At 40.5% G+C, this 13,577-nt stretch overlaps 1 protein-coding gene across 7 annotated transcripts in view; it reads right to left on the reverse strand.

Annotated features, from left to right (window-relative positions):
• opa1 (OPA1 mitochondrial dynamin like GTPase) overlaps positions 1–13,577 on the reverse strand; it is a 46,367-nt gene that overhangs the window by 26,244 nt on the left and 6,546 nt on the right. For 2 of the 7 annotated variants that reach the window (XM_007902419.2, XM_042339086.1), the window contains exons 3-15: positions 13,395–13,491; positions 12,237–12,341; positions 11,039–11,092; positions 9,075–9,151; positions 7,356–7,466; positions 5,179–5,232; positions 4,261–4,365; positions 3,735–3,821; positions 3,222–3,335; positions 2,326–2,406; positions 950–1,024; positions 633–704; positions 27–126 (exon numbers count right to left, since the gene is read on the reverse strand). In XM_007902419.2, the coding sequence (XP_007900610.1) occupies positions 27–126; positions 633–704; positions 950–1,024; positions 2,326–2,406; positions 3,222–3,335; positions 3,735–3,821; positions 4,261–4,365; positions 5,179–5,232; positions 7,356–7,466; positions 9,075–9,151; positions 11,039–11,092; positions 12,237–12,341; positions 13,395–13,491 (1,132 nt within the window). The remainder of the gene's footprint in view (positions 1–26; positions 127–632; positions 705–949; positions 1,025–2,325; positions 2,407–3,221; positions 3,336–3,734; positions 3,822–4,260; positions 4,366–5,178; positions 5,233–7,355; positions 7,467–9,074; positions 9,152–11,038; positions 11,093–12,236; positions 12,342–13,394; positions 13,492–13,577) is intronic. The other 5 variants (XM_007902420.2, XM_042339087.1, XM_007902421.2 and 2 more) reach the window with 3 other exon arrangements.

Below are 13,577 nucleotides of genomic sequence, written 5' to 3' on the forward strand. Positions count from 1 at the left end.
CTTTTATACAAGTGGCTGCCATTTACCTTGGATACAAAGAATGATGGCGTTGGGGTTCTGCATGTAGGCCTTGCTTATGCTGAAGATGGTTTCTCTGGTATCAGGGGCCATGCCCGATGTAACCGTCTTCAAAAGAAGAGAACAAAACAGATCAACACGACTGTAGGAAGCAGGTTCATCAGTACCCTCTAAAAGAAAAGTTTAGGTTTGTTTCTTCACAGAAAACCTTACCCTCATTTGATCAGTAACACTGTACTGACAACAGTTTCCTGATTGTCAGCTGCAAATTTCATGAATTGAATAGTTTATGGTACAACAATATTTCAGGGTGAAGGCTACTGCACAGAAGTCACACCTTGCAAGCCTGAACTGAATAAACTACCCGAAACGTACTTTATCCCAAGACAGTCACAAATCATTCCAGAAAAAAAGTGCATTGAAACGATTTAAAAACTATTATCTCAAATCTGGGTTCAGAAGTTAACCGTGACTTGGCATTTGTTGTTCAGAACTTTACTGAAAACCTCTCAATCAGATCAGCAATGTTAAAGATGACTCCTTGATAATTCGCTTGTGGGTGGCTTCTGCCAAGTAACCCCCATCTACAGGAGAGAGCATATTCCGACACTTACACTGATGACACCGGGAAGATCAACCAACACCATTCTCTGCAAGCCTGGACCCTTCACGCTCAAGGAGATTGTCTAAAAAACAAGTCAAATACAAAGTGAACTGAACCATTAATCAGCAACAAATAGCTTCACTGAGATGTATCATTTACAAAAGCGGTCACTATACCAATCCACAACTACGGCATTAGCAGAAACGTATTTGGTATTTGTTTGTTCCTGTAAAATGTTGTTCAAAATGCCGATAAACTTCAACATACCCTGAAATCGGATTTAAAGGCATTAATGCAATTAGCAATATTCATCTATCCGTTACTTACTTCAGGACTGACTGTCTGCCCTTCCTTTACACTGCTTCTCATTCGGATTTCAGTTTCATGCCGCAACGCTGCTAGCTGTACACAGAAAAGCAGAAAAGTACTTCAACGACAACTTGCATTTATATTGTGCCTTTGACAAGGGGCAGCATCTTGTGCGCTCAACAGTGATGGAGTCTGACGCCGAACCAGGGGGAGGGAGGAGGTGACTGTAAGCACGGTCAAAGAGGAAGGTCTTCAGTCGTGGTCTAAAAGAAGGGAAGATAGAGGTAAGGTTGGAGGATTGAGGGAGAGTTCCAAAGCTTTGGAGCACTCTGGGATTCTGCCCTGAGTAAGGGGCGCTATATAAATGCAAGTTGTTGTTGACCGGTTTTATTTCAGGGATTGTTAGCCAGGACAACGGGAGAGAAACTTCTTGCTCTTTTCGAATAGTGTCATGGGATCGTTAACGTCCACCTGAACAGGCAGACGAGACCTCAATATAGCGTCTCACCCGAAGGACGAAATCACTGACGATGTAACACCCCCCACTGCTGCATTGCAGTGTCAGCTTAGACTATGTGAGTTCAATTAATCAAATAGTTATTAATTTCCAATAAAGCGTTACAAAAGCCATCAGCTGGGTCGTTGAAACAACGTCCACTTTGAAGCTTTACTCCAGCATTGGACACTGGAGAGAAAAGGTTTAACACTCCATTGCAGGAGTGTTGCTCATCACCTTTCAGTAGTCAGAGGACTACTGTTTCAAAAAGTGGACATCTATGAGAATTGGGATCTCAGGCCAGGTCACCGCTGATCTTAACCTGTATTTTACACTTCCATTACAACTCCTGGCCTGTACATTCAAAGGCATATATCAATACAGCCACTGAAACAAAGAAAACTCTAAAGCCTAAGTTGCTGTTATAGGTTATCTCAACATCTGTACTGTAATTCATAGCAAGTCAGACTTGTACACTATATTCAGCTGTACTGGGATAAATAACTTGTGGAGGCCTTAGTGACAGCTACATGAGGTAAATTGCAGGCCAACCTCTTTTTGTTCCTCAGGCATTTTAGAGGGAAATCAACCTATGAAGATTATGGCTCAGAGACTAATGAGTGATCCTACTTGGTAACAGCACTACAAAAACAAGGGGGGAAAATATGTGAGTGAGAGAAACTAAGTGAACAGCAGATTGGATCGATAAGCAATGTATCGATAAGCAAAGCGACCAACGAGTTTGCTTGATTCTCATTAGAATGATTTAGCGACAAAATCCAACTCTCTTTTTCAGCAAAGCTGGTCAAACATCAGCGGCATTGGAGCCCAGGAAGAAAGTGTTGGCACTCTGCTGGCAAGTCAACTGACGGTCAAACAAAAGGCTTGCGGGACTCACATCTTCCTCCTTGGTGAGGTCAAATTCTCGGGAGCTGTCTTTGAAAATGGCCACGTGGTGAGGTCCTTCACTCAGTGTCACCTGAGAAACCAGGTAAAACAAATGTTAACATTTCACCAGCAAAATCAGGAGTGGAGCACAAATTCGGGAGATCACTTGCTTATTTGTGTAACACTGTTTGTGGGACATTGCTGTGTGCAATTGGCTACCACATTTCGCCCACAAGTATCCAGTCAATTCACTTCACAGTGTATTCTGGGAACACTTGGAGACATCTAGAAGACGTGAAAAGCACTATATCAAATTCAAGGATTATTATTATTTATTACTATTATTACTTAAACGTTGTCTAAGTTATTTGTTTCTTTGGGATTGGCATTTCAATTTATTCAAGACAAATTAAAAACTCTTTCTGGAACAAGTTAGGATCCGTTACATGTTTGGGTGGGACTTATTGAGACAGATGTCGAGATAATTTCATTAGTCAGCGATGTGGAAAACTTCAAAAAGCCTAACTTATTTTATTCACCATAATCGCTGGAACAAAGCAGAAACATCTATTGTGAACTGAGGTTTCATTCAGGAACAAGAGAGTTTCATTCAAATAATAATAATCCTTGCTTTTTATATAGCACCTTATCAGGTCATCAAGATGTCTCAAAGTGCTTCAAAGAATATACTGTAAAGTGAATTGACCGTGTATTTTGTTGGCGAACCAAATAAAAACAAGCATTTGCTCTTTACCAAAAAGAGCAAAGCAGATGGATCCAACATGAACCGAGGCTTCCTTCAAGGCCTAAGAGAGAGACTTTCTTCCAAACAAATCAAGTATTTGCTCTACGAATGAGGACCTTTAATGGAGTGCTTGTTTCCAAACCGCAGACTTCTCTACTCACTTTGACAGGTGCTCGGGTCATCATTTCACCAGACCCGCGAGGGAATATTCGTGCTTGGGCGATCATTTCCAGAACGCTGGTCTTCCCAGCGCTTTGATCTCCGACCACAACTACCTGAGAGAAGATAATTTGTTAATTAAGAAAGTAAAACAAGTGCAAGCGGACACAGAATATCTTCGATACCCTTTCCGCAGCATCGCAAACAATCAATAAACAATCAGTCAATTAACCACCCTAGACAACAACAACCTGTATTTTATACAGCACCCTTCACTCGGGGTAGTGTCCCGGAGCGCTTCAAGATCAGCATTAACCTCCTTCCAGATTACATCACTGTGCTGCATGCAACCAGGTTCGTAACTCATTTAACAAAGAGCTTGCTGCTGTAATAGGAAGATGGGAGGATTGGCATTCTGGGAGGATGAGGTCAAATGGCCCAGGGTAGATTTATCTCAAAAAAAATCTGAATCTCTCTTGTGAGAACAAAGAAACTGACAGCAACTTGCCACTCACCCTTGGTAGGTGGTCCTGGGTGTTATAGTTGGAATCGTAGTCTGATAGAATGTCCAATACTTCTGAATACAAGTCGATCAAAGATTTCTGAAATCAAAAAGGAAAGGGGATTCTCGTATTTAATGCACATGGTGAGGAGATTTGAGGGACAGGAAATATAGCAGAAACTTCAATGGAACTGGAATGTGGTCGTTGGTTGGAAGATCTCCCAACTTTCAATCCTTTCATACTCATACTCCCTGAAGGGATAGCATTTGAGGTAAAGGTGTAGAATAGATAGTGTTACTCAGAGGGTTGATAAGAGTGTGAACTCGTTACCACAAGTGGCTACTGAGAAAGGATCAAAAGAACTGTTCAAAAGAAAAATGGATACATGACTGAGCAGCAAAAGGGCTGGAGGGAAAGAGCTGGAAAGTGAGATTAATTTTAAAAAAACTAGTTGCATACACATGATGAGCCAAATGATCACTTTCCGTGCTTGAAAATTTCTGCCTCTATATAAACTGGAAAACCCTCCTCAAATCACCTTCATTTTGCGCTGGTGAATGCCTTTGACGTCTTTCTGAAGCACGTGTTTCCGCAGTTCCTTGTTCTCTTTCTCCAGCCGCTCGAGGATACGCTGATACTTTAGCTGTTGTGCAGAGAGAGAGAGAGAAAAAGCGTGAGAGAGAAAAATAACCATATCATTCAGGCATCCACACTTACAAGCACCACAAGTTCTTTTGCCTATGCTGAAATCATTTGAAGGTAGTTTTCGGGGATGGGGCAAGAAACCATAAGAACACTTGTACCACAAAAAAGTCCTGCTCTAATTCACTGCCTGAAGTAGAATCGGCTTTCAGTTCATGGTGCATTGGGAGACCACTGTTCGGTTAACTAAGCCACAGTTCTCTCTTGCCCACTTTATACCACTTGTATACGCCACACAAGGTGAAGAAAATAAAGGAACAGGTGTGAGACGTATGCCTGCAAAGAGATTTGTGTCAGTTTGGCTGGCAAGATCATCTAAAGCGAGGAGGTGGTTTTGGGAGGGGATCTAGTCTCAACACGGCAAGTACAAGCGACAGGGTTGCTAACGGATTAACCCTCTAGACAATGCTAATTCCTTGACATGGCACAAAACGATCACTTTTAAACTTCTTGCCTTTGTCGTCACTTGTCGTGCGAGACCAGTTTTTATAGCATCCATAGCTCCTTCATAAGCGAGGCATTGCGAGCCTAGGCTCTAGGGGTTCCAAGACCTCACTTGAGGTTTCAACCCAAAATGTACCTTACAATATATTCTGTGAGGCGCTTTGAGATGTCTTAACGTCGTGATAAGACGCTATATTAAATGCAAGAATTATTATTACTGAAAGGTCACAGTATTACATTTCCCTACACAATGTCCAAAACTACAACCACCCAACACTTGAGGCATCGAACAGTTCTGAGCTTTCAGCACCTGTGTTCGGAGCAGCTCTTCCTGTAGCTGTTCAGCTTTGTCCTTATCCGTCATCTGAAGAAACACAAGGAAAAATGGCACTTTGCAGAAAATGACAGGTCAGAAAGGCGCATTAACATTCTCCAAACTCAACGAATGTTAACCGTAGAGAAGAAAAGAAGTTTTTAAAATCACCAAGAAATGTCTACAGAGTATACTTACTCACCATTTAAGGGGCAAATTCCCTTAACTTCACTGCAGAGATTCTACTCAAAGAAAGAAAATCTTAAAAACTCCGGTTGAACTGGATTAGGCGGATCATACACCATAATCAATTTCTTCAATAAAAATGTTGAATTGCCCCAGCACAAAGGTCTGGGGACTGGAACAATTATTGTTCAGTAGTATATTTTACCAGGACAAAAACCTCCTCCCTGCCCCTCCCCATTCTGCCTTAAATAGTTTCAAGGGGGAAAAAAAAATCTTGCACCCCAAAATTCCACCTAATCTTAGCCTACAAGTCCATTTTGTTACAAAAGATTGGTTATCAGATTAGTTGTCAGATTGGTCATCTTCTGCAGTTTAAGATAGCAAAGAACTGTGGGAAACTCTTAAATTGTCTTAATTTGAAAGTTGCCTTTACGCAGTATCAAAAAAAACTTCCGATTTAGTCCTGAATTTGACAATTTCACACAGTCTTACACAAGATGTCAGAATGGAGTCAAAACTGTTTCAGTGCTAAGACGAGGTGAAATTCTGGGCATCTGGTGTATGAAGTTATTGCAGTGTACAGTGTCTGTTGCAATGATCTTTGGCTAACAACAAATAAGCTACCAGGTTACTTAAGATTTTTAAATGCACGTTTAAACTTGTAATGGCATTTTGATCCATTCCTGTCAACATTTGTTTCAATCAACCGTCATTAGTATTATAAGGCTCAAATTGTCAACAGAGAATGAAACGGCACGAAAACACACGCGATGCAATAGGATTAGAACACAAACAGAATGGAAGGAGAGGGTAAATACAGAAGCTTGTGATTGCTATAAGTGCAATTCGCTGTTAGAGAGAAAAAAATAAGATGACAGTGAATAAGGGAAGAGTGAAAAAAAGTTAGTTTTGGGTAACAATAATTATTGTTCCTTAAAGGTGCTCCCAGCAAAAGTGCCACATGCCGTGTTCAACAAAACACACAGCATCTTCCACCTTACGATATATCCCATGAAGCACTTTGGGACGTATTCCTGAAGTGAAAGGTCTTATTATAGTGATGATTATTATATAGCAATCATCAAAATAGATACATAAGCTCAAATCATCCCTCTATGTATTGAATCCTTGTCTCTCCACCCACCACGCCCCCCAAGGATGGAGGCACCATCCGGATTACGTCATATCAAATCCAAAGATTATTAATATAAAATCCAAAGATTATTACTATTATTACTATATCAGGGAAAAAATAGTAATGTAATATTATTATTATTACATCAGGGCAAGAGGGAATGAGTTCAAGGTAGTGAAGGGCAATTTCAGGGCAGATACCAGGAAGTATTGCTTTACCTGGAGGGTGAAGAGCGTAGAGGGTAACTAAGATACGGAATGGGGTTACCAGAAAGGATGATGGGGGCTATACACGGTGTGTTCATTTGAGAAACAGCTGAATGCTGTGATGGGAGCAGTGTATGGTGGACCTTCTGGAAGCATGAAACCAAATGGGCCGAGGGGATAAAAAAAAAAATCACTTACAAAATAAATGTAACCTAACACTTGCTCAGTCACTGACATGGATTGCACCTTCTGGATCAGTTCAAACTTTGACCCCATGGGTTCAATTCACCTGAAAACTAAAGAAAACGTGCAGACCTCATCCTCCGCAGTTTATCATTTTGAGTTTTGAAAGAACATTTACAACCCAATGCAGGTAAAACGCAGAACACAAACTGCATGCTCAAATAACCCACAACAAAATAATTAGTTGAACAGTTTGTAGATATTTAAACGCGTTCATTCCCATTGCACGCCGAGAAGTCCCAAGCACTGAACAAAGTAGCACCTATGGGGTCAATCCCTTCACTGAATTTTTGGCAAACCTGCAAGACCAATGAACGATTTAAATATGTACAACGCCCTCAAAAGAAATCAGAACCAAGCAAATAAACTTGGGGGGTTTCCCAAAGGACAGGTCAATCCATCACCTTTCGCTTCTGTTGAGAGGAGCCTGAGTTTAACTGCTCCGTCACTCTGCGTGCTTCCTCTTCGTGCTGTTGAATTTGCTGCTGGATTAGAATGAGCTCACCAAGCACACCCTGCCATGAGTTTCCAATGGGGAGGGAGGGGGGGGTGGTGGTGGGGTGGGGGGAAATTAGGGAGAAAACAAGAGTTAAAACAAAAAAACGGCTCAATGTAAAACACAAATGCAAACTTAGAAGGAGCAGGAAAGATTGTAGGGCTAAAGGAAATAAAGAACTTCTGCATTTCCGTCCTTCAGTGATGGGTACACAATATCTCTCAACATCCAAGTTATAATATGGTTATTTAGGTCAGTACAGAAAATTCACACCAATTACACCACAGCCATATATATCCTTGCTATAAACTTGAATGTGTTTGGCTAACACTACTTCTCAAGACTTTGTGTAGAATTCTTCTAAGAACTGTGAGTAACAATAGTAAAAGATCAAGAAACAAGGGGCCAAGTTGTATTCCAATACCAGCACCAAACTTGGTTTCCGTAACAAAGTGCACTAATGCCACAACATATTTACTTGCCCAAGAAATGTCCGTAACTTGAAATGTACACGTTGCTATTCCTATACTCCTTTCTGGCAAGTTGCAATTGTTTTCCCTTTAGCAAAATCATCCCAAGCCTGAAACATTTCTTACAATAACACTCACTCCTCATTTGGGCTCTTTGTCTACCCATTCTTATTATGAGGGATCATGTGCTATCAATCATGAAGGTTCAGTCGGTAAATTAACCTAACCAGTGTAGGGTCTTGGAAACATTCCTCTCATACCCAAAAACATGTCAGCAAATAGAACCATTTCTCAAACAGCAGTCAGCAACCTCTCCCCAATCACAGGACAATTCTAATATGCTATACCCCAGTTACTCATTGGTCAAACAAAAATATCAAATGGATTTATCACACTAATTTCTGCAAGTTTAATTCTCATCTTACTGCCTAGAAAACACCAGATCCCGGCATTATTCAGCTTCAGTTTTTGTCTAGATAGAATAAACCTTACCTTAAGGTACCCACAGGATTCATGGTCCAAGGTACGTAATACAAGGGTTCTGGGACGCTACCCTGCATGAGGGGCGCTATGTAAATGCAGGTTACAATAAGTCTCACTCATGATCCGGACTGAATGGCTCATCAAAAGTGCCTGTTCAATCCACGGAGATCTTGTTTACCTCCTTCCCCCTTTTGATTTTCTCTACCTCCTAGTTTAACCAGACATGCTACCTGGATTTTACGCACTACCAGTCTGAAATATAGAGGTGAATTTTGCAAGCACCACAAAAAATACAGCAAGGAGATTGTTACTGAAAATATGAAGGACATCAACAGGTAAAGCTGGTGTTTAAAGAGACAGATGAACCCTTAAGACAACACAGATTGTAATTTGCAATGCATTCCTCCAGTAATTGAGTGATTAAGCAGATTAATCATGTGAAAAAAAGCACTTTTTTCCCCCACATGATTAACCTGTTTAATCACTCAACCCGGGTCAGAGCAAGGTATCATTGATGTGGACAGAGAACCTAAAGTGGTTTACTAAAGTTATTTTGCAATTTTAACAAAGGCATTTCTGTCAAATCAATTGGTTTCAGCCACATGTTGCATCTAAATCAATTCCCAATTAATCAATGTCGGTGCTTTCACTTCACGTTCCAATTATAAACTTGCCTTCTTGTACGGTTTGCCATTGCTGTCAAATCCTTGGGTATCAGACGCTTTCATCGCAGTGCCATTTTCTGTAGATTCTGTAACGGACCACATAATAGCAAAGTTTAACTTTTGCCACACTGCAAAATAATTAGTCCTCCTTCCCTTGGGAGAACTGAGAAATTGGCAAATTGCTGTGCTGCAGAGATCTAAAATAAGGCAACACTGTCTGACAATTAAAGCTAAGCTGTTTAGAAATGACATCAGAAAACATTTCTTCACAGTAAAACTTGTGACAATATGATTGGATGCATTGTCTTAGAGGCCACATATCCAGAATGTATTGGGATGCTTTAAAAAGGGAGACGGGCGAATACTTTAATACTTTCATGACTTAATGGTAAAGAACTGAGCTACCATACTAAATTGTTCAGTACAGGAGCAAATAGCACTTTTCAAAGAATTATGGAGGAGTTTCAGGTAGGCGATCAGTGAATGACAAGATGGTGTGCAATTGGCTGCCGGGTTTCGCCCACAAATTATAGTCAATTCACCTTACAGTATATTCTATGAAGCGCTTTGAGATGTCTCGATAAAGACAATCCATGGCATAAGAGGGAACATTATAGCAGCAGTCATCCTAATGCCACACAGCCTATCAACAGATGAGCAATAATGCACTTAGAATTCCCAGTTTATTTCACTTATGCGAGTGGAAATGATTATAATTGTGTCAAACTGGCTCAGTTCGGAGCACACTTGCCTCTGAGTCAGAGGGTTACAGGTTCAAGGACTTGGGAACTCATACTAGGTTGACAATCCAATGCACTGCTGAGGTTGTGCTAATTGTTGGAGGCGCCATTCTTCAGATCAGATGTTAAATCAAGGTCCCCTTTGCCTGTTCAAGTGGAAATTAAAGATTCCATGGCGTTACTCAAAATAGATGGGCATTTCTCCTGGTGTCCAGGCCAACAAATCCCCCAAATAAAATTGGCCTTTCACTCCACGATTGTTTTGCGGAACATTGCTGTGCACACGATCACCCACAAAATACTCCACTTTACAGTATATCATGGGAAGTGCTTTGAGACGTCCTCCTGACGTGAAAAGTTCTACATCAAATATAAAAATTCTTATTCATGAGTCAGGATGCTTCTAACATGGGTAGTTTGAAGAGCTGACAAACATCTTCTGAGATTTCACTGAAAGTTTGTCTGATTTTTGTTCCAACAGCAATCTTTATTTAATATTGAGCAACATACACTCCACACCGAGTGAACAGATTACGGGCCACTTCTATTCTACTCTGTGTGTGTCAAATGCGCCTGCCCGTTCTACAGAATAATCTTAAAGCACCTCTTAAAAAAAAAATGGAAGAAATTACTGCCTTACCTTCACATAAAGAAAGTCACAAAACATACTGAAGTCAAAGGAGGCAAGGAATTAAAAGAAAATACTCCCATCCTTTCAAATAAAGCGAAACTTTGTTATCGCGTGGTCCATGTCTGAGTAGCCATGCTGTAAACGGTGTGTGACAAAATGGCTGACTTTTACGTCATCAGGTCACCAATGAAGTCACTCCCTGCGTGCACCCTGCTGACCACACAAAGTGTCCCACTAGCTGAAAGGCTGGAAGTATTTTCGATGCACGTAATTCCCTGTGAAGTGCTTTGAGACGTTCAACATTATAGGTGCTAAACCAAATGCAAGTATTATCTTATTTATTTGTGTGTAGACCATGAGTAAGCACAGCCACAAATGCCCACAGAGAGAATTTCAGATATAACAATGTAATTAATAAAAAAAATGTAATCACCAACCAATATCAGAAATGTAACAGACATAAAACAAAACGGCTTTCGAACGTATATTTATTGCACTGTAGGTTAGCCTTTAAATAACCTCAAAACTGACAGCACACAGAACTGGGATTACTTTTTAAATTTAAGAAGGCGGATTAATGACAACAAAAGGGGTTTACACACCTAACAACAGAAGCAGATCAGAGACTCCTTTGACTTCACTATACAAACTTTCACCTGTGAAAAATCAGCAAAATGGGGAAAGAATATAAATCAAATCTTATACCAGCTCCATCCAGTGCACAAATAAATCGATTATGTAACACGCAAAGGAATAAAGTAAACTAGTACACTAACACTGGTGTTGGTTAAGGAGTCCTGTAGCTTAGTGGTTAGAGCACTCGACTTGCAAGTGAGAGGACCTGGGTTCGATTCCAGGCCGAGGTGAAACATTGGGCAAGTTTCCTTACTCCACACACCTCTGTTCACTTAACAGTAAGTAGGAACTTGGTTGTTAGTTAATTGGTGGATTACTTTTCTGGGGGAAATAATCCCTTGTAAAAATTAAAATAAAAAAAAGTGAGTCACTCAATCCACGACTGTTTGTGGGACACACTGCTGTGTGCAAATGGCTGCCCCATTTAGAGTATATTATTCATACAAGTTAATTACTTCCACTATGAAATAATTATAAATGTTGTTGTTATCTAAAACGGTAGCAGCTATCTCCCTAAGGTGATATGATTGCTGTATTTAAGATTCTAAACTAGATAACATAGATCATGACAGGCTATTTCAATGAGTCCTGAATAGTAAAACCAGAGGACATGGCCTGCAATTGAAGGGGGGTAAATTCAGAACGAATCAACGCAATCACTATTTGAGTGAGTGAATAATAAACCTGTGGAAAGAGCTCCCTGAGGAGATGGTTGAAGCAGGAAATGTTGATTCCTTCAAACACAGAGTAGATAGTTTTCTTTTAGGAAATTCGATAGCAGTGGAAACTGTGCGCAGGCTTAGGCCATTATTTGAGCCCTTTAACTACCAAATGTCCCTTAACTCTTTGAAAATATACCTGTCCAACATTCATTTCTGAACGCAAAGGTTCACTTTTATTACTGGTCAATTATCTTTGTAAAATTCTTTGAGATATCTGACATTTAGACAGGTTCCATAACAATGAATGCTATTGTAAACCGTTTTCACTATGTTTTCTGTACATGAACAGAAATAAAGTGGCTTAAAGCCTAATAATTCAAGGATCAAATACAATGCTCGAGTTGTTGCTCTCATTTAATTTGGTTTCCAAAGGCATAGAATTCCCACGTAATTGCATGTTGTTGACTAATAACTCAAAGATATCTCTCAAACAGATACTAACCTGAAGAGAGGAGGCTTTTGAGATGATTCAGGCTTTCTCCAAGCTTCTCAAAATCAGGCAGCACCTTGGCCAATTCTGCACTGCTGAAGAGTTTCCGAATTTTCTCTGCAAAAAATAAACAAAACACTCTAAATTTGAGCGAGATCTGTTAGTAGCGAATTTCTTTACTCAACAGAGCTGTGAGATTGTGGAACTCACTTCCTCAAAGGTCTGTTGATGCAGAGTTCAAAAGGGAGTGTTCAAGAGAGGGAAACAGATACACGCTTGGCTAGTAATGGTATCGGGGTAGTGAGTGACAGATCAGTTATGATCTAAGAAAATGGTGGAACAACCTCGACTGACAGAATGGCCTCTTTCTGTTCCTAATAATACATATTAAAATATTATTCTTGGAAAGAGAGCAGTTACAACCGCACAGAAGCCACAGATACCTCAATTTTCCTCAGCAGAATGACACTCAGCTAATCTCCAACTATTTATATGTTGTACCATTTTATGTTACAGAGCCTAATAATAATCCCTCCAAAAACCAAAAACAATAATAAATCGGTCATTTTCAATCTACCACTGTCTGTGGGACATTGCTGTGCGCAATTGGCTGCCGCGTTCGCCCACAAATAGACAGTCAATTCACTTTACAGTGTGTTCTGTGAAGCGCTTTGGGACGTCCTCCCGACGTGAAAAGCGCTATATCAAATGCAAGGATTATTATTATTATTATTATTATTCCCACGCTTTGAAACTCCATCCCTTCGCCTCGCTCCCTCCCTTGCCTCCTCCAAGGCACCTCTCAAGACCATCGGCCGCGCCATTGGCCACCCTCTCTGCCCTCCACCCTCCCAGATCCCAACCCCCTGTTCAGGTCCAAATCCCTGACTGTCCAGGGCCTTGGGATGTCCTCCCGACATGAAAGGCACTATACAAATGTAATTTTGTATTGTATGTGAAGGCAACAATCTTTCTTCTTCCTAACTTACTCTATATAGTCATTTATTGTGTCCTTTGACCAATTTAATGTAAACAACACAAAGAAATCATTAAACAATCTCTCATTTTGTACAATGGCATTAAATTAGGTGCATATACTGAAAGGGGCAGCAGGGCTAAATAACCATTTATCAGGCTAGATATCAAGCAGCACCAACTAAAGCAACTCACCCAAGTCAACGTGTTCATCCAGCTCCCATATAAAATCTGGAACTACCCACTTATACTCGGATAGATCTGGCAACATTTCCTTCCATTGCTCGTATGTCTGGCAGAAGGAAATAGGAAGCAAACATGAGGTACATTCAAGTTCTGCATCTCTACTTAAAAGAGTGGTTCCATTTTTGCTTCAGA

This window comes from Callorhinchus milii, unplaced genomic scaffold (assembly GCF_018977255.1).
Source record: "Callorhinchus milii isolate IMCB2004 unplaced genomic scaffold, IMCB_Cmil_1.0 Scaffold11, whole genome shotgun sequence".
Classification (NCBI taxonomy): domain Eukaryota; kingdom Metazoa; phylum Chordata; class Chondrichthyes; order Chimaeriformes; family Callorhinchidae; genus Callorhinchus; species Callorhinchus milii.